This window comes from Ambystoma mexicanum, chromosome 1p (genome assembly GCF_040938575.1).
Source record: "Ambystoma mexicanum isolate Mex_15411 chromosome 1p, UKY_AmexF1_1, whole genome shotgun sequence".
Classification (NCBI taxonomy): Eukaryota; Metazoa; Chordata; class Amphibia; order Caudata; family Ambystomatidae; genus Ambystoma; species Ambystoma mexicanum.
The window spans coordinates 1129394209-1129415415 of record NC_090921.1 but is presented as its reverse complement, the minus strand read 5'-3'; the positions used below and the strand labels follow the sequence as shown (position 1 = coordinate 1129415415).

Genomic DNA, 21207 nt, shown 5'->3' with positions numbered 1-21207 from the left:
GTCCCACGCCCCAGACACATGCGGTTTGTGGGGGGGGGGAGTGGGCGCACAAATGGGCAGACGCGAGGCACAGGTAGAAATGCAGCAGCCAGCAAATGGTGGTGAGCGAACCACACAGGTTGGCTCAGGCGGGCCTGATCATCGTTCCCATATAGAAGTATGTATCCTTCCCTCAAGCAAGAAAAGAGGCCCAATGCCACTGCGGCCTACCATGGAAAGTCCTGGTGTACCCATGGGTTAGTCCAGCAGTGCCTGGAACTCATCTCAAGGCCATCGCATATCCACAACATGACAACGTAATATCACCTCCTCACTAGTAACTGCCTCTGTGAAAGTTCTGCTGCCCAATATGGGATGCTCCTGTCTTTTCTTATGATAAAATGTTCCTCTAGTCAGAATGATAACATTCGTTCCAACGATCACTATCGATGACCTTATGTTGTCATTTCACTAGTGTTGTCAGTTAATCCTGAATGTTTTTTTTCTCCCTGAATTGGGCATTAGTTGGCATTCAGCGAGCCCAGAACTACAGTACTAACTAACCAAGTGGTCTACCGAGGTCCGCTCCATTTACTGTTGGTTTCTGAATCCTGACTTTTGCTATTATGTAGATTTCTGTACTCTTGCAAATCATTCTGAAGCGGCCAGAAGGCATCATGTTTGCACTGTGCAAAATCAAGAAAACAAAGTTCTTCACCACATGCGCTTCAGTTCAACAGCACACATTTCTTTCAACAGCACATTTTCACTCTCCTGCAATCTGAGATAGTCCAGTGTTTTCATGTACTGCTGTGAAGTTTATTTTCCCTCTGTACTTAAGTAAGCAAAACAAATTGTTAAAATGAAGATGTGACTTATTGGGGCTCCTGGCCCAGGTTTTTTGTTTACATTTTTCAAGCATGGAATTATTAATGGTAATAGACCTAATGCAACTTGTAATCCTCAATCCTTCCATACCCCTTGTTGGTAATGGGTGCAGACATGCTGAATACCTGGCAGCACTTGTCTGTAGTTTGGCTCGGTGTTGTAGTTTCTTGCAAGAAGAATGGAAGACCTGTGTAATATTTTTTTAGACCAGTTTGACATTTGTGCATCTTTGTGCTAGTCCTGGACCAAGAAAATGGGTCCCCCCTTGTAAAGACCAGATTTTGGTATACTTAATGATGATTTTACACTTAACTTCCTTATGGTATACGTGCGTTTTTAACACATTCTCATTGCTGAAAAGAATGGAGTCTCTGTAAACTAATTTAGAAGGTGGGTTTTATCCGAATGCAATGCCGTGTTAAAGCAAAATTAAAAACCAAAATGTCATGATTAAACTCCTATTATCCATGTGTTTAAACCACCCCATGTCTCCCAAATGTTGTTCTGGGTACTTCGCGTTTGCTGGCTCTTAGATTTGTCCATCCATCTCCACCAAGACCTCCCTCCCAGACTCTACAGATTTTTTTTCATTTTGTTTCCTGTTCACTCTCGTTTTCCAATTTTAAAGTGGTACGTTTTGTACACTTGCAAAAAAGGCGTGCCTAGATTATAAGTGGAAAGCAATTTTTTCATTTTAAAATGTTACATTTGCATGCTGTTACTAGTTTTTGTTTTACTGGTTTACAAATGTATTTAAATTGTAAAATGATTTTATAAATGTGCTACCAAATTACATTATACTTTTTTGACAATTTAACGATATAGGCCTTTTCGCACCAGCCAATATGAATTTATAATGCATACATTTGAGATGATGCACATATTTGACGCTATTTCTACTTCTTATTCTGTGTTCCACAGGTTAATTTGCTCTGAGGACTACATTTTTGCAGTACTCCCCTTACTTTGAAGTAATGGAGCACAGAACCACTTTACCCCATCCTGAGTGAGAGACGGACCGTCCAAGATGGAGAAGAAGCGACGAAAGAAATAATCCTTTCCTTTAGACTTGCCCACAAAGACCCCTCGGTTATCAACAACGACTGTAAGACTATATTACATCAATCGGCACATTAAGGAAATCAGCATGAGCAACTTTCGAACACTATAAAGACCTGTGAGGTTTACATTAGTTTACTTCAGGACTGTATTTCATGACCATGAGGTTTGCAAACATCTGGCTGCTTCTGATTGTGGTTTTAATGTTCAGTAGAAAACACCTTGGCACTGAACTGGGTAATTCCTCGCATGGGCACTTGCCGTGCAAAGGCTGTGCACATCGAACACTGAAAGTTGAGTTCGCTTCCACAGTCGTACAGCACGGTAAGGATGAAGCAGCACCATATTTTTCTGTTGGCTTGTGTTTGGGCTTTGTCCGAGTTGACACGTAACCCTGTATTGTTCTGGAAGACAGGAAAGTCGGTTGGCGCATGAATGTTTGCAGCCGTACTTGGTTCCAGGCATTTTTGTTGGGAATGGTGGAGGCGGGATGTCCTAGGGCTGCAGTGGATTTTCCAATCCTGACCTATCTTCGATATTTTTATGTTTGCTTCTAATGTTGCACAGTAAGCACCTTCTCTTCTGCCCTGCTGACAGCATTGCTCTACTTTTCTTACATGTTTAGTGTGAACCTCTGCCCTAGTCTGTGCCTCTTTTCACACAGCACCCTAACAGCAACATCTTTCTTTTCATCCTTCCCAAGTTAACCCTACCTTTTTTGTAGTGCTAAAAGGAATTAAATCCTTGAAACTGGTGATTGGTTTATTTTCAGAAACACCGATACAGGACCTCATGGTATATTCACAAATAAGGATACTTGAAAGTGTAGTTCCTGTTTTGAGTGTTCGGACTGTTCTGTCAGCAAATCAATGTGACGGTCCCATCTTGCATTCCTGATTAGGGGTTCAACTGCTTCTACCCACAGGTGCTGAAGTGTTCGAGTCTTTCTTAATAATAATCACAAACGTATGAAATGTTTCTGGAAAAAAAACAGCAGAACATGGTTTTCACCCACCGAACCATTAAAATAAAATGCATTGTAAAGTCCAACTTTTGTTTACGCAGAAGCCCACGGACTGGTAAAAACAGTGCCTCTGAAGAGCACAATGTGCTGGAGTGGCAGCTAGCCTTCAGGTAATTTCTTCCCATGTGTGCAAATGAACTTGGATGTCCCTACGTTTATCACCATTTGCCCTTTTTGGTAGTTGTCACAAGTGCAATGGTAAGATGGGAAACATGGAGAGCATGATGGGAGTATCTACAGTTTGCCAGAAAATCATCATAGGAGCTTGCCGATTCTGCAAGGACATGCAGTGGTCCAGATTGAGGGAGTGAGAGAAGTCCACATGAACGGCTGTGGGCTCTTGGACATACTGCTAGATCAGTCTTAGATTTTGTGGTGAGGTATTGACCACCATAAAGGCCATGGTGGGAGCCCACTTCTTTGTCCGCGCTTCCCAGCACCAATAACCCACTAAGGATGCACAGATTGCTCACTACCCACTGAAATTATTCCTGTAGTACATTGGTGCCAATGTGCTCCTTGCCATTGAGGCATATGAAGGAAGGTGCTTGCTGTTGCAGCCTTTGATGTATAGGCATTCGAAATTGACATCAAAAGCATAGACCTCTATATTTTGCTGTTCGCAGAATTCTTTTAGCGACTTGGAAGTCGATCAGATTCAATAGTGCTCCATCACTGCTGATAGCCCCACAAACTCCCCCCTCGCCTCCAAGGAAAAGAGCTCAACAATGACACGGGTAGGGTCATCAACAATACTGGCAAGAATTGCGACTAACTATTTCTCTCTTAAAAGCACCATTTGGTTAGAGACAGTCTACTCCTTCAAGGCTGTAATCTACTTAGTCAGATGATCAGTCCACCAAGACCAACCGTATCCACAGCTGTGGGTTACCAAGAAGAGTCTGCTCCTCATCCCTGACGTCTCCAAGGGCAGACCCTTTGCTGCTGAAGGACATTGTTGCATTTAATGGGGGAGCCTAATAAGGTATAACGTCACAACTGCGTTCACCTGAACAGCCTCTTGATTTTTACTCGGCATTCAGACCACAATGTTTTTTAATTGCTGCTTTTGTTTATGCTAATCTGAGGACATGGGATCTAAAATACTGGATCAAGATCCGGCCACAACCCACTGCCAAATGTAGCCCTCATTTCAGCCCCTAAGAAGAGAGATGGTTTTCTGTCTTCGAGACAAAGATAAAGGCTCAGCGGAATTGGAGGGGAAGTGGTGGGGCTTGGCAAAGGTTCAGCCTCCACTGTCAAAATAGGCATTTGAGCACTTGGCCAATTTCGTTATACAAGGAAATCTGTTCTTCGTTATAATGCGAGCTACAATTCTCGCCAATCAAGTCCTTCATGCAGCTGCAGATCAACTAGTTATTAAAGGTATGTTGAAATTATCTGTTGCTCAGGCAACGTTTGTGACTGAGGTTTACTTTCTGAGCGGACACCAATAAGTTTTTTAGGATTCCCTATTTTGGGCTGTTTTTCAGACTAGGTCAAAGAAGGGCTAAAAAATCAGTCTGAAGTGTGAAATCTGCTGGTTTTGGTAAAACTACACAAGTAGGGCGAGGGTTGTGGAATCTGCTTAGATCACATGCTGTGCATAGGCCGACATCTAGTGGAAGCTGCAGAGTATTACAGTTTGTTTTTCGAAACTCGAAAATGGGCGTCGACACAGGCGTGCCAGTAATACTATCCCTAGTGTGACGTCCACTGTACCCAAGATCCCTCACGCGTCTAGGATCCTCAGATTGTTTTTTTCCGCCATACTGGTCGGAAGCATCTTGCGGAGTTCCCTGGCCTTAGCCATACTTTTGCTAATTATTGAAGTTTAACTTTAGTTATTGACATCCTTCCCCACCCCAACGTCGACACTCGACGACGGCTGGAGAAGACATCGACCGTCGGCTGCTGCACGACGGATCTGGGCCTCGGAAGGCCGCTGGCCTCGGCCCGGGCCTAGTAGGCCGCTGGCCTCGGCCCTGCAAGTAGGGAGAGTGGGGGGTGGTACATACTCTTCACTCTTGGGATATAGGTACACCTTATATATTTCCTACACTTACCAGCCCGCTGCCTCAAGGTGCGTATGGAGGGTACCCCTTTCCAATTCTGCCCCAAGTGCAACCGCAAGTACCCTTGGGTCGACAGGCACGCCACGTGCAATCTCTGCTTGCCGAGGGACCACCCCGAAGCGAACTGCAGAGCGTGTAGTAGGTTTAAGCCTAAGACACTTAAGGACCGTTCGACAAAGCGTTGGGCCCACCACGCCAGGCAGGCGGCCATGGCAGCGGAGGGCGCCTTCAGCGATGGCAGCGACGCCGCACTTTCGGACGGCGAGGGCATTACGGCGTCGAAAGACTGCCGAGCGCAGGTCCCCGACCTCGGAAGGTTGTCCGGCAGGGCGGCTATGGGGAAGACCCCCGGCGACGCAAGCGCTACACACCCTACACACACTAAGTACACAAGTCCAACCGAACCTCGACGACGTCGAATTCTCGGAAAGAGGCACAGATAGAACGGTCCGACTCGGTGTCCTCTGGGCGCTCTCGATTGAGATCGCCTCATGACGCAAGGCAATCATCCACTCTTGCCAAGAGTGCCTCGCTCCCTAGATTAACGGAAGTTCGATCATCGGGAGACGAAGACGACTTCCACCCCCAGGCCGCGCTCCAGGAGACCGAGGCCGCAGTCAACACCAGCGAGGCCCCACGCTCGAAACTCACAGATACCTCTCCCGACCCTCGACGCCAGGCGTCGAAAGTCTCTGGGGCCTCCAAGGGGCAGGGAAAACATTTCTCCACGCACGGGGAGGGGGGGGAAACAGCGGAAAGCACAGCCTTCCACTCCTGTAAGAACATCCTTCCACCCTAAGCAGCCAGACAAACACAAATCTACTGGGACATCATCCAGCAAGGGTACCCTTGATAAGTCCTCTAAGTTGCCTACTAAGGTCATACCCTGTTCCAAAGAATGGTCCAGTGAAGACATAGACAGGGTCATGTCAAGGATGTCTTCCTTAGCTGATTTTTATGACAAAAACCCAGACCATTTCCTTTCGTATGACCCTCAAGGGGCCACACCCTCAGGCTCCTCTGATCCTATCCCCCTAAGTAAAAAGGCCCGGTTCGAAAGACCTGAACCCTTAGAGGTGCAGCCTTACTGTACTCCATACTCTACTCCACACCCCAGATACCAAGGACAGCCTTTCCCTGAAGGGGACCAGGAGTTCGAAATTATGGAGGAACACACCGGGACTGAATACTATGCGGATGATGAGGACCTGGAGGAGGTAGAAGATGAGCAGGAAATTTACAGAGTAGATTCCCCGGTAGAGAGCGAAGCCCCAGTTACCGACTCGCCAGTTGATAACCAGCCCCTCCTTAATGAAGTTCTCGCTCGCGCAGCAGAACATTTTCACATCGACACCCACGGTGTACAGGAGGAAAGGGACTTCGCAGAAGAGTTGGTGGGAGAGAGGAGGCCGGTCGCTCAGACCATCCCTATCCTTAAATCCATCCAACGTAGAATAGATCCATCCCTGGTGAATCCTAACCTCACCAGAGCCGTCAACCCCAGAGTTGAAATTTTTTTTCGGGCAGCCCAGTCTGACCCTCTTTATATAAGAGGTCAGCTTAAACCAGACTCCCTAGTGGTTACCAACACTCGGAAGAGGGCTGGGACACCCTTATCGTCGTCAGAAGCTCCTCCCGACAAGGAGAGCAAGAAACTGTACGGGTTTGGCAGGAAGGTAGCCTCAACGTCAGCCTACCAAGCAAGGATTGCAAACTCCACCACCCTGTTGGCAAGTTACAACTGCCATCAATGGGAAGAGGTCGCGGCGCTCATAGCCTCTGCTCCTGAACCGTTAAAGGGCCAGTTGGCTCGGATCTCGGCAGAAGGGAGAGCCGTGTCTGGTTGCATATTAAAAGCAACTTTCGACGCCGCGGACAACGCAGGAAGATTGATAGCAGAAGGTACTGTTATCAAGAGACATGCGTGGTTACGGCAGTCGGGGTTCAAAACAGAAACCCAGGCTTCATTAATAGACAAGCCGGTGGAACCCGATCTATTGTTTGGGAAGGCGGTCGAAGACGCCCTTAAAAATGCCAAAGACGAATACGAGACTCTCAAATCCCTTGGCCAGCTTACCAACAAACCCCCTAACCAGAGGGGGAACAGTAATTTTCGTCGCCCACGCGGCCAAAATTCACAAAGAGGCAACTATGCCCAAGGACAGGGTACACAATGGAACAACAACCAGCAGTCTACCCAAAGCTACGGCAGGGGTAACAAGAGAGGTCGTGGAAGAGGCAGAGGCAGCCCCAACAAGGGAGGTGGCACGCCTCCACCAAAGCAGTGACGCTCAGTTCAGGGTCCCTTCTCACGCAACCCCAGTAGGGGGACGCATTTCCAACTTCACCCAGGCTTGGGAAGGGATCACCTCAGACAGATGGGTGCTGTCAACAGTGTCCACAGGCTATTGTATCGAATTACTGCAGCGTCCCCGGAACCACCCTCCACGACAAAGAATACACTCCTTAGAACATCAGAAGATCCTCCTCGAGGAGCTCACCATTCTGCTAGAAAAGGACGCGATAGAACTCGTCCCAGGACACCAGGTAAACAAGGGTATCTATTCAACTTACTTCCTTGTGCCAAAGAAAGATTTGACAATGCGCCCAGTATTGGACTTACGGCCTGCCAACAAGTATGTCAAGCCCCAAAAATTCCGTATGACCACGCTACAAGAGGTAATCCCCCTCCTAAAAAAGGGGGATTACATGGCAACCTTGGATATGAAAGATGCTTATTTTCATATTTCCATGCTCCCAGCGCACAGAAAATACTTGCGCTTCAAGGTGGACAGTCGCCACTACCAATTCAAGGTACTGCCCTTCGGGATAACTTCAGCACCAAGGGTATTCACCAAGGTACTGGCGGTGGCGGCTGCACACCTACGCAGGGAGGCAATCCCAGTGTACCCTTATCTGGACGACTGGCTCATAACGGGGGAAACCCCAGGAATCTGCAGGTCAAACATTCAGAGGACTATCGACCTCCTCCACGAATTAGGCTTCTCTATCAACGAGAAGAAGTCAAGTCTGGTGCCAAGCACCTCAAAACAGTTCCTAGGAGCTATCCTAGATACTCAGAAAGGGTTGACCTTCCCTTCAGAAGAGAGAATTCGGAATATACTACTGCAAATTCCACATTATCAGTCAGGTCAACAAATAACGGTACGCAAAGCGATGCGGTTACTGGGCATGATGGCGTCATGCATTTACCTGGTCCCCCACGCGCGTCTGCGCATGCGTCCCATGCAGGAATGGTTGGCGAAACAGTGGTCTCAGGCAAGTGGTCAGTGGGACGATCTAGTGGTCGTTTCGCCAACACTCGTACAGAGCTTACACTGGTGGACAAGAGAGAATCTCGCAAGAGGAAAACCCTTTTACGATCCCAAAGTACAGGCAGTGGTGACTACAGATGCATGCCTGACTGGGTGGGGAGCTCACCATCTCCACCACACAGCTCAGGGTCTCTGGTCTCACTCAGTAGCCAAGAACCACATCAACCTGCTAGAGCTTCTGGCAGTATTCCGAGCGATTCGGGCGTTCGAGCCCCATCTGCTAAACTTGTCGGTGCAGATCCGGACGGACAGCACGACAGCCATGTTCTATCTCAACAAACAAGGAGGGACTCGTTCGCCAAATCTGTCCAAGCTTGCCCAGAAAATCTGGATATGGGCACTCAGACGGAACATCTTCCTGTCATCACAACATGTTCCAGGGGAGCTCAATTCCCTAGCGGATGCCCTAAGCAGAGACTCCCTCCCAGAAGAACACGAATGGGTCCTTCACAGAGATATCATAGAAGATCTCTTCTCTCAGTGGGGTTTCCCCACTATAGACCTATTCGCCACAAGCGAAAACAAACCATGCCCAGGATTTGCATCCAGGTTCCCCCAGCCAGACTCCCAAGGGAACGCCCTGTGGATGAACTGGTCAGGGATGTTTGCGTACGCTTTTCCACCAACTCCTCTCATCAGGAAGGTGGTGTACAAGATGAACAAGGAATCGATGACGCTCATCCTAGTTGCTCCCATGTGGGTGAGACGACCATGGTTTCCACACCTACGCAGGATGGCGGTGTGCGAACCCATCAAACTCCCAGCCTGGTACAACCTACTGTCCCAGCAACAAGGTCAAACAGTGCACCAGGAACCCAACTCAATGAACCTGGCAGCATGGCTCCTGAAGTCATAGAGTTTGGCCATCTCAATTTACCACAGAGGTGTATGGACATCCTAAAAGAATCCAGGAAACCAAACACAAGGCACTGTTACTTTGACAAGTGGAAGAGATTTGTTATTTGGTGCCAGAATAAACAAATCAACCCAGTTGATTGCACTCCTTCCAACGTTCTAACATACATGCTCCACCTGCTGGACGCAGGTTTGGTTTTTAACTCTCTGAAAGTACACCTGGCAGCCCTCTCGGCTTACACCACATCCCATAACAAAGTATCGTGGTGAAAAGTACCAGTAGTTAAAGCCTTCATGGAAGGAGTCAAGAGACTTCACCCTCCTATTTCGAACCCACCGCCAGGATGGGACCTCAATGTGGTGCTAGCTAAGCTCATGGGCCACCCTTTCGAACCCATGCATAAAAGTAGTCTCAAACACCTGACTTATAAAACGGCCTTCTTAGTAGCCATTACCTCTATAAGAAGGGTCAGTGAAATTCAGGCTCTGTCAGTGCAGGATCCTTTCTTTACTATCCACAAAGATAAACTAGTTTTACGCACACACCCTAGGTTCTCACCTAAATTTATATCTAAGTTCCATGTAAACCAGTCCATCGAGCTTCCGGCTTTCTTCCAGAACCCGCAAAGCTCAGCTGAGGTGAAACTACACACCCTTGATGTGCGTAGGGCGGTCCTCTACTATGTAAATAAAACCAGACCGCTAAGGAAAACAGATCAACTGTTTGTCTCCGTAGCTACAGGCAGAGAGGGAGATCGAGTATCTAAAGGCGCGATCTCGAAGTGGATTATCAACTGTATACAGCTGTGTTACTCTCTTTCGGAAAAAACTCTGCCTTTTACGCCAAGGGCCCATTCGACTAGAGGCATTGGGGCCACTCTGGCTTTCATTGCAAATGTTCCCCTCGACACCATTTGCAAAGCAGCTACTTGGAGCTCTATTCACACTTTTACTCAGCATTACTGCATTGACACTCATTCCAAGACAGATACACAAGTGGGACAAGCGGTTCTAAGACACCTGTTTGCTCATGACCCTTCTCACATCCCACCTCCTTCTTCTGGTACTGCTCACTAATCTATGCACAGCATGTGATCTAAGCAGATTCCACAAGCCTCAGAAGGGATACATTACTCACCGTAATCGTATTTCTGATGCTTGTATCTGCTTAAATTCACATGCGACCCACCCTTCCTCCCCTCCGAGAGAAGGCGCATGATTGCTTGTAGTCTTACCTTTCTGTCTATCTGCTTGGATTATCTGTACTCACGCTACTCCTCATGCTTCCTCATGTCAGAAAAAATACAATCTGAGGATCCTAGACGCGTGAGGGATCTTGGGTACAGTGGACGTCACACTAGGGATAGTATTACTGGCACGCCTGTGTCGACGCCCATTTTCGAGTTTCGAAAAACAAACTGTAATACTCCGCAGCTTCCACTAGATGTCGGCCTATGCACAGCATGTGATCTAAGCAGATACAAGCATCAGAAAAACGATTACGGTGAGTAATGTATTCCATATATATATATATATATATATATATATATATATATATATATATATATATATATATATATATATATATATATATATATATATATAATTTCTGGAGCTTGTGGATCTGCTTAGATCACATGCTCTGCATAGTCCGACATCTAGTGGAAGTTGCAGAGAGGTACAAGGTTTTCGAAACTGAAACGGACGTCGACAGGGCGTGTTAGTAATACTATCCCTGGTGTGACATGTATTGTACCCATGGTCCTTCACACGTCAAGGTCCCTCGGATTTATTTTCTGCCATCGAAGTCGGCCGCAAATGCGGAGTTCTTCCAGGCTGATGCCTTTTAATTAGTTGAGTTTCATTGTAGACTTTCTTTCCTTTATTGTTCGCTTTGCCGCACGGCCAACAGACTGCTCAAAGGCTTTCGACAAACCACTTCATCGTTGACGACTGGCTGATGACGCGTCCTACACAGGCCTCTTCTGGCTTCGGCCCATTACAATAGGGGGTGACTGGGAGGTTCTTCATACTTGCCTCTATAGAGAATGCATATTATGTCCTCCCCATCCCGTTTTATCTTGCCAATCTGCCCTTGTAAGAATAATGGACAGAACTCCCTTTACATTTTGCCGTACCTGCCACAGAAAATTCCTGTGGAAAGACACGCACAGTGTGTGCAGTTGCTGTCTTCCAAGGGGTCACCATGAAAAAGTTTGTTAATCCTGTAAACTTTTTCAACTGAAAACCTTAAAGGATCGGTGGACCAAACGCTGGGCTGTTCATGCCATGCAGGCCAAGGCCTCCATCAACGTGACTGAAGACTCCAGCGAGGGCAGTATCAGGGTCGGGAGTGACACCAATGGCTTTTGGGGGCTCGTTGGAACGGCATGTGTGGGCCCCCGACTCCGAGAAGCAGGCCGGTGGCTCTGTGATGGAGAAGACACCGGCGGCCAGGGCGCACATAAGCACAAAAAACACTAAAAATCCTACCCCATGGCAGACTCTAGACAGTACTGTCGAGCATCAAAGCCCACGCGGTGTCCAAGGAGAAAGCCTTGGGTTCTTCACTGTCCTCTGGGCCATTGCATACACTTTCGCCTCATGACAGGCCACCGAAAGCAAAGGTCGGTTCGGATACCGCACACAAAGGCGCTACTTTTGCGTGCCGAAGAACAGGGGACGAAAGTCGTTTCGGGGTCCCCCAAAAAAACGCTGAAAATGCAGGAGCTAATTAAGAAACATGTCAGTGCTTCCCTGCTTAAAGCAAGGTCGCTGATAAAAATCGCAGATTTCAACACCTTTGGCTTTGAAAAGCACACAGGCCCTCCCCCCTACTAGGACTCTCTGTAAGGGGTTATGCACCACACAAATCCAAGTCCCTTTCTAGGCCAACCCAATCATGCCAGGCTTCTCACCTTCCTACCACTATACACCTGAACAGTTCAATAAAATCTTAAGTAGGATGTCGAGTTTTGTGGACTTCATGACAGACACCCAGACCAGTCAACCCTTAAAGATGCCTCACAGACAGGGGCCTCAGCACATCAGCCCCCAGCCAAAGTCTGGTCTTGATCCACAGCCTAGCACCTCTGCTCTAGGCACACTGGGCGTCGACATACCAAGACCACTCTTAGGACTTGCAGTATGACGACCCCCTCAGGGTCACACAACCCAGGTCTCAAGGGGACCTTTATAGTCGAGACCAAGACCAATTTTATGATGACTATGACAACATTTACGTGATCCAGACGACCAGGATCAGTCCATCGCAGGTTCGCCTGTTCACAACCAACTACAGTACAATGAATTGGTACTAAAGGTGGCACAATACTTTAATATCGACACTCAGGAGGTGTTGGTCTACAAGGAATTTGTGGAACACATTCTGGGGGACAAAAGTTCCGCCACAGTTTATTCTGCTCTTGCAGTCTGTTCCAAGGCACATCCTGCCATCTCTACTGGCGCCTAGTCTCACAAGGGCAGTCAACCTCAGAATAGAAAAACTATTCAGACCGGCGCCCGCTGACCCCATGTACGCTAGGGGTTGGCTTAAACCAGATTCCTTGGTGGTCACCACCACCACCAGAAAGAGGGCAGGCACTCCCCTGGCGTCGGTAGAGGCCACGCGAGACAAGGAAAGCAAAGAAATATCGGTGAGAAAGGTCCTCTGCGGCATAACAGGCCCGAATCGCCAACAACACTACGATTTTAGCCAGTTACGGCAGCCACAAATGATATCACCTGGAACGCCAAATCGAAGCCGTCCCATAACCACTAAAGGCTTAATTTGTAGACTTTCAGAAGGCAAGCAGATTTCAATCTGCCTCCTGAAAAATAACCTTGATGCAACAGATAATGCAGGACGCACCATAGCAGAGGGTACGCTCATCAAGCACCACTCTTGGCTCAGACAATCGGGGTTTAAATTAGAAATTCTGGCAACTCTCTTAAACATGCCGTTGGAGCTTGCGTTATTCGTGAAGGCTGCCAAAGAGTGCTAAGGAGGAATACGACACTCTCAAATCCCTGGGCCAGTTGACGAACCAGCCCTATATTCAGTCGGGCTCCTCAAGTTTTGGGGTCTGGGCGCTCAACGTTCCTCAGGCTACATTTACGGCAGACAGTCAGAATTTCACACCTCACCCACACATGGGAGGGGGAATCACGTCAGACAAATGGGTGTTGTCCACCGTGGCAGGCGGATGCTGTATGAGTTGTTACAAAGACCACCCTACCACCCGCCAAAGAACAGGAAAATGTCAACGGAAGAAAAACGCATACTGTTGGAAGAAGTAAAGGCACTGCTGGAGAAAGACGCCATAGAGATCGTCCCAGCAAACCAGGTAAACTAGGGTATTTATTCAATGTACTTACTTGTGCCAAAGAAAGACCTTTCCATGCACCCAGCAAACAAATTTAAACCCCAAACGTTTTGCATGACCACGCTTCAAGACCTAATCCCACTCTTAAAACGGGGGGACTACATGGCTAAATTAGATGTGAAAGATGCATACTTTCATATTGCAATGCTCCTTGCGCACAGAAAATATCCTGTGCTTCAAGATAGCTGGAGTTCACTACCAGTTCAAAGTACTCTTTCGGCATCGCCTCGGCACCAAGAGTGTTCACAAAGGTGGTTGCAGTAGTGGCAGCACACCTTCACAGAAGGTCCATCCCAGTGTACCCTTATCTGGACTGGCTAATCACTGGGGAATCTCCTCAAATTTGCAAACAATATATGCAAAAAAACAAACCTTCTCTTCATTCTTGGTTTCTCCATCAACAAAAAGAAATCAAGTCTAGCCCCCAGCCAAATAAAACAATTTCTAGGGGCTATTCTAAAGACAAAGGAGGAGCCGGCTTTCCCCTCAAACGAGAGAGTACAAATGCTGTTGCAAGTACCTACAAAGTCGGTCGACAGGTATGCAAAGCAATGCACTTGCTCGGGAGGATGGCCTCATGCATTCACTTGGTTCCACACACCCGCCTGCGCATGCGCCCAATGCAGGAATGCTTAGCAAAACAATGTTCTCGAGCTAGCGGTCAGTGGGACGATCTAGTGGTTGTTTTGCTAATTTTGGTGCAGGCTGTTCGCTGGTGGTCCAAGGACAACCTACTAAAAGGAAAACCCTTTGTCGCTGCACAAGCAATCCCAACAACAGACCCCTCGCTTGCCGGTTGGTGGGGGGGTCCTCCCTTCCTCCACCACACATCCCCCGGCCAGTGAACATGCGCCAAAACACAAAAATATCCACTTCCTGGAACTATTGGCAGTTCTCAAGGCTCTTCGTGCCTTTCTGCAGCATCTCACAGTGCAAGTACTCATAGACCGCACTGCTTACATGTTCTACCTGAACAAGCAAGGAGACGCGCGCGCGCGCGCACACACACTGTCTGTCCAAGCTATCCCAAAAAATATGGAAGTGGGAACTCGGGCGCAACATGTTCCTAACATTTCAACATGTTCCAGGGGAACTCAATTCTTTGACACACATTCTAAGCAGATGCCCTCTACCAGAAGAACATGAGTGGCAACTCAACAGATATCCTAGACAGAATATTCTCACAGTGGGGTCACCCCCCATTTGACTTGTTCGCCACAAGCCTAAACGCACAATTTTCAGACTTGCGTCCAGGTTTCATCAGGGAAATTTGCTTAAGCTTTTCTCCCCAACGTTACTCCTGAGCAAAATGGTGCACAAGATGCCCCAGGAAAAAAGTAACTCTTGTCCTGGTTGCTCCTATGTGGGCGAAACTTGGTTTCCACATCTGCTCAAACTGGCGATGTGCGACCCAATCAAGCTCCTGTGCCCGTACAACATGCTAACACAACACAAGGGAGCATCCCTCCATCCATGCCCTCAGTCTATGAACTTGGCAGCTTGGCTTTATCTACTAGACTCCCGCCTAGTATTTAATTTCATCAAAGTGCATCTGACGGCCCTGTCAGCTTACACCACTTCACAGAACAAGGTGTCCTGGTGGAAAGTTCCTGCCATTAATGCATTCCTGGAAGGGGTAAAGGGGCTATACCGCCCAATTAACAACCCTCCCCGGGTTGGGATCTCAGCATTGTGTTCGCCAAGCTCATGGGTCCATCCTTTGAACCTATGCACAAGGCCTGCCTGAGACATCTGACTTGCAAAACTGCATTCTTAGTATCCATCGCCTCCATAAAATGAGTCAGTGAGCTATCTGGTTTGTCCTTACAAGACCCTTTTTTCATTATATACTAGGACAAGGTTGCCCTTAGAACACATCCTAGATTCTCACCTAAGTTCATTTAAAAGTTCCATGTTAATAAATCCATAGAACTTCCTACCTTACTTTCTTTCAAAATCCATCTAACTTAGCAGAAAGAAGCCTCCATACACTTGATGTACGGAGGGCTGTCTTGTACTACGTGAACAAAACAAAACCTCTGGAAAACAGACCAACTCTTTGTTTCCATAGCACCTGGAAGAGAAGGCAATCTCCTATCCAAGAACGCCATCTCCAAGTGCATACAGCAGGGGAGTTGCTAGGTCTGGAAAAGACCCGGGGCTACGCTGATGTCGGACTGTTGGGACTGGGGGCTAGCTAGTCTTTTGGCTGTAGCTCCTGAGATTCTATCCGGGGCCACAACCAAAAGATCAGGGGCTATAGCCCCCTTAGCCCCCCCCCCCCTAGCAACGCCCCTGGCATACAGCTCTGCTATTCCCTATCCAACAAAGTCTTACCTTTCAACCCAGGACTTGCTCTACCAGAGGTTCAGGAGCTACCTTAGCTTTCATTGCAAATGTACCTCTAGATGCCATTTGCAAAGCTGGTAAATGGAGTTCCATCTATACGTTCACACAACATTATTGCATTGACACACGCTCTAAAGCAGATTCACAGGTGGGACAAGCGGTCCTAAAAAATCTCTCTGCGGCTGTTCTCCAGATACTGCTTGCTAATCTATGCAGAGCACATGATCTAAGCAGATCCACAAGCTCCAGAAGGGATGCATTACTCACCGTAATCGTATTTCTTGTGCTTGTACTTGCTTCAATTCACGTGCACCCACCCTTCCTCCCTGACTGGAGTAGAAGGCGCACAGATGTTTTCTGGGTTATTACTGTTTCTGCTTTAGCACATCTGTACTCACGCTACACTTCATTCAACCTCCTGTCATAAACAATCTCAGGGACCGCGATGCGCGAAGGACCATGGGTACAGTACACGTCACACTAGGGATAGTATTACTAATGCACCCTGTTGAAGTCTGTTTTCAAGTTTCAAACACAAATCTTGAAACAAATCTTGTAAGACTCTGCGACTTCCACTAGATGTCGGACTATGGAAAGCATGTGAACCGAAGCAGATTCGCAAGCTCCAGAAATATATAGATCAACATTGATTGAAATGCTTGACTGCCACCCTCGCCCTCCTTGTGTAGATTTACCCAAGCCAGCCGATTTCCCACTTCAGACTTGTTGTTTAGCCCTTCTTTGTCCTGGTCTGAAAAACAGCCCAAAAAAAAGGAAATCTAAAACTTTTGTTGAGGCTTGTGGAATCTGCTTAGATCACATGCTGTGCATAGCCCTACATCTAGTGGAAGCTGTGGAGTATTACAGTTTTTTTTTCAAAACTCAAAAAGGGACGTCGACCGGGCGTGCCAGTAATACTATCCCTAGTGTGACGTCCACTGTACCCATGATCCCTCACACGTCGAGGTCCCTCAGATTGTTTTTTTCTGCCATGCTAGACGGACGCGTATAGCGGAGTTCCTTTTGGCAAATTAGCCATTGACTTTGTTCATTAAGATAGTTTCTATTTCTATCCTTTCTTTGACTTTGTTATACCACACCGAAGAATCCGAAGGAAGACTACCATCGAAAATCATTGTGACTGCCTTCGAAAGGCCGCCCCGGTCCTCGGTGCCCAGACAGTAGGGAGAGAGGGGAGGCCATTGTTAGGAGGCCATTTGTAGAATGCATATTCTCCCCTTCCTACACTTTGTTCGCCCAGCTTCCATCACCTTTGCCCAGTATTATGGAGAACGCCACATTTAAGTTTTGCCCTAAATGCAACCGTAAGTTCCCCTGGGTAGACAAACATCTCATTTGCAACTTGTGTCTCCCGAGAGATCACGTCGAGATGTCTTGTCGTGCCCGTAGACTCTTCAAGCCTAAGACGTTGAAAGACTGTTCCACTAAGCGCTGGGCCCACCACGCCAGGCAACTTGAGGCCATGGAAGTGGAGGGAACCTTCAGCGATGGCAGCTACGCCATGCTTTCGGACAGCGAGGGCATTGGAGTAGCGGTCGCTACCCAAACACAAGCCCCCAACCCCGTCGGACAGGCTGGCGGCCATGTGGTGGGGACTGCACCTGGCGGCGGTATCGCTCCAACTCACACACCACAAAACGCACAACCCCCAGTCAACACAAGAGTTATCGAGTACTTGACAACGCTCGGCACCCCATGAACTGTCAACTGAATTCCTGTCCTCTGGGCAATCTCGATCCAGATTGCCGCATGACGAGACGAAAAAGTCGAAAGACGGTAAAACGTCAAAGGACGGTAAGACGTCGAAAGACGGCGAGGTTGCCTTGTGGAAAACATCCGAGGGTCATTCGTCAGCAGACGAAACCTCTGCCCCCACACACGAAATTCAATGTTCTTCAGCTAGTAAGACGTCCGGCCCCAAGAAGTCAGTTTCACTCTCCTCTGGGACCCAGGGTGGGGGACAAACACCATAAAACACATAAAACCTCCCATACAGAAGGCTTATCCAAGGGGAAACCTAAAGACCCTAAGCCTATTTCACCCACTAATGAAGACATGGGCTTCCCGACTCCGAGCCCAAAATTGTCTTTCCAAGCTCGAAAGATTGGTCCGCAGAGGACATCGACAGGGTTATGCGTAGGATGTCCTTCATTTGGAATTTCTTTGAAAAGCACTGCGAACAGCTATTAAGCCTTCAGCCCCTTTGAGCTCCTGACCCCCTGTGTCTCAACCCCCCCACCCCTCTAAGAGGGTTTGAACTGATGTCCCAACTTAGGGCAGAGTTTTAGATCTGTATGACCCTGAAGTCCATCCAGAAGAACAGAGGGATGTTTCGTTTTTTGATACATCTGATCCTCAACTTATGAGGACAAATTCTATGATGGGGATGATGAAGACCCAGACCAGGAGGCCAACATTTACTCCTTGGATTCACCCATTAATCAGGATCCTCCAGTAGTAGACTCCCCCATAGATAACCAACCCTTACTCAATGAGGTTCTAACTAAGGCGGCAGAACGCTTCCGCATAGATACCCAGAAGGTGGGAGAGACAGAGACTTTGCTGAGCAATTGTTGGGAAACAAAAAAACAGTAGGCCAATTCATTAAAGTCTGTACAACGCAGAATCCAACCTTCTTTGGAAGCGCCCAACCTCACACGGGCCGTTAACCCGCGTGTTGAAAATGTTTAGACCTGCACCTATATAAGAGGCCAGTTAAAACCGGACTCCCTGGTGGTTGCCACCACACGGAAAAGAGCAGGCACTCCCCTTGCTTCCTCTGAGGCCCCTCCGGACCAGGAGAGCAAAAAGATTTACGCAATGGGCAGGAAAGCAGCCTATTCTGCAGCCTACTAGATTATCATCGCTAATAATGCTACACTTCTGGCAAGTTTCAACTACCACAAGAGGGATGAGGTTTCAGCATTACTTTCTTCGGCACCTAAGCCACTTAAGTCCCAATCGGCCATGGTGGCAGCAGATGGTAGAGCGGTGTCTACTTGTCTTCTAAAGTCAAACTTTGACGCAGCAGACAATGCGGCTAGAATCCTCGCAGAGGGCACCATCATCAAAAGACATGCATGGCTTCGCCAATCGGGATTCAGGCCGGAAACACGGGCCACCTTAATCAATATGCCGGTGTAAAAAGAGGTGCTCTTTGGCAAGGACGTAGGAGACACAGTAAAAACTGCTAAAGACTAATATGAAACCCTTAAGTCTTTAGGCCAGCTCACGAACAAACCCACGGGGCAGAGGGGCAACGGCAATTTTCCCTGCTTTAGGGGACAGAATTCCCATAGGGGATCTGGATACAACCAGGGCCAGGGTTCCTATAACACCAACCAGGGACAGTCCTTTCAGGGCTACCCAAGTGGACAAAGAAGAGGTTGTGGTACTCTGGACAGAGGCCAGTCTCTAGGTGGCATTCCGCTCCAAGTACCCTCCAATGCATCTCCAGTAAGAGGACGAATTTCCAACTTCACCCACGCATGGGAGGGTATTACCTCAGACAGATGGGTGCTGTCAATGGTAGCAGGGGGCTACTGTGTAGAACTGCTTCAAAAACCTTGCAATCATCCCCCGAGACAAAAGGTACACTCAGAAGAACATCAACGGATTCTTCTACAGGAAATTACAGAGCTCCTAAAGGACGCTATAGAAGTGGTCCCGTCCAACCAGGTAAACGGGGGGGGGGGTATATATTCAACTTACTTTCTTATGCCCAAGAAAGATCTAACAATGTGCCCTGTATTAGATTTAAGGTCTGCAAAAAAGTATGTCAAGCCACAAAATGTCCTCATGACCATGCTACAAGAAGTAATCCCACTTCTAAAAAAGGGGAATTACATGGCAACACTGGATATGAAAGATGCCTATTTTCATATTCCAATGTTTGCAGCGCACAGAAGATAGTGAACCAACACTACCAATTCAAGGTGCTGCCCTTTGGAATAGCCTCAGCTCCAAGGGTATTCACCAAGGTACTGGAGGTGGTGGCAGCGCACCTGCGCAGGGAGGCAATCCCAGTGTACCCTTATTTGGACGAATGGCTCATAACGAGAATCGCCTCTGATTTGCAGACAAAACATTCAGACAACAATCGACCTCCTCTTTCACTTGGGCTTCTCGATCAATGAGAAAAAATCAAGTCTGGTGCCCAGCACCTCCAAACAGTTCTTAGGAGCTATTCTAAACACAGAGGCAGGTTTAGTCTTTCCCTCGGAGGAGAGAGTAAAGAACTTGTTACTCCAAATACCACACTATCAGGCCGGTCGCCAGCCAAGGATACGCAAAGCAATGCATTTAATAGGCATGATGGCATCTTGCATTTACCTGGTTCCCTGCGCATGCGTCCCATACAGGAGTGCCTTTGGAAACAATGGTCTCAGGCAAGCGGTCAGTGGGATGATCTAGTGGTCGTTTCGCCAACACTGGTAAAAAAATCTTCGCTGATGGACGAGAGGTCGTTCTAGTGGTCGTTTCGCCAACACTGGTAAAAGAGAATCTGACCAAGGGGAAACCCTTCTACGATCCACCGATACAAGCAGTGGTCACAACAGATGCCTCACTAGCTGGGTGGGGGGCGCACTATCTGCACCACACAGCTCAGGGTCTGTGGTCTCGCTCTACGGCTCAGAACCACATCAGTGTGCTGGAACTTCTAGCAGTGTTAAAGCCCTCCAAGCATTCGAACCCCATTTAACAAGTCTGTCGGTGCAGATCCTAACAGACAGCACCACAGCAATGTTTTATATCAACATACAAGGGGGGGAAACGTTCTCCAAATCTATCAAGACTTGCACCGAACATCTGGTGATGGGCACTCAGACGGAAGATGTTTCTGGCATCTCAACATGTTCCAGGGGAACTCAAAGCTCTAGCATACTGTCGGAGCAGAGACCCACTGCCAGAAGAACACAAGTGGAGTCTACACGAAGAGGTCGTAGAACACCTCTTTTCCATGTGGGGTTTTCCAACTATAGACCTATTCGCCACAAGTGAAAATCGTCAATGCCCATTCTTTGCGTCCAGGTTCCCCTAGCCAGGCTCCAAGGGGAAAGCCATATGGATGAATTGGTCGGGGATGTTTGCCTACGCTTTTCCACCAAGCCCTCTGATGAGGAAAGTAGTGAACAAGATCCACATGGAACCGATGACGCTCATCCTAGTTGCTCCTGTGTGGGCGAGACAACCATGGTATCAACACCTACGCAAGCTGGCGGTGTGCGACCCCCATC

The 21207-nt window shown here is 48.0% G+C and overlaps 1 protein-coding gene across 3 annotated transcripts in view; it reads left to right on the top strand.

Moving 5' to 3' along the window:
- MBTPS1 (membrane bound transcription factor peptidase, site 1) overlaps nt 1-21207 on the top strand; it is a 1184166-nt gene that overhangs the window by 100074 nt on the left and 1062885 nt on the right. For 2 of the 3 annotated variants that reach the window (XM_069604782.1, XM_069604783.1), the window contains exon 2: nt 1789-2250. In XM_069604782.1, the coding sequence (XP_069460883.1) occupies nt 2082-2250 (169 nt within the window). In that variant the 5' untranslated portion in view covers nt 1789-2081. Of the gene's footprint in view, nt 1-1788; nt 2251-21207 lie in introns of those variants that run through there. The other variant, XM_069604784.1, reaches the window with a different exon arrangement.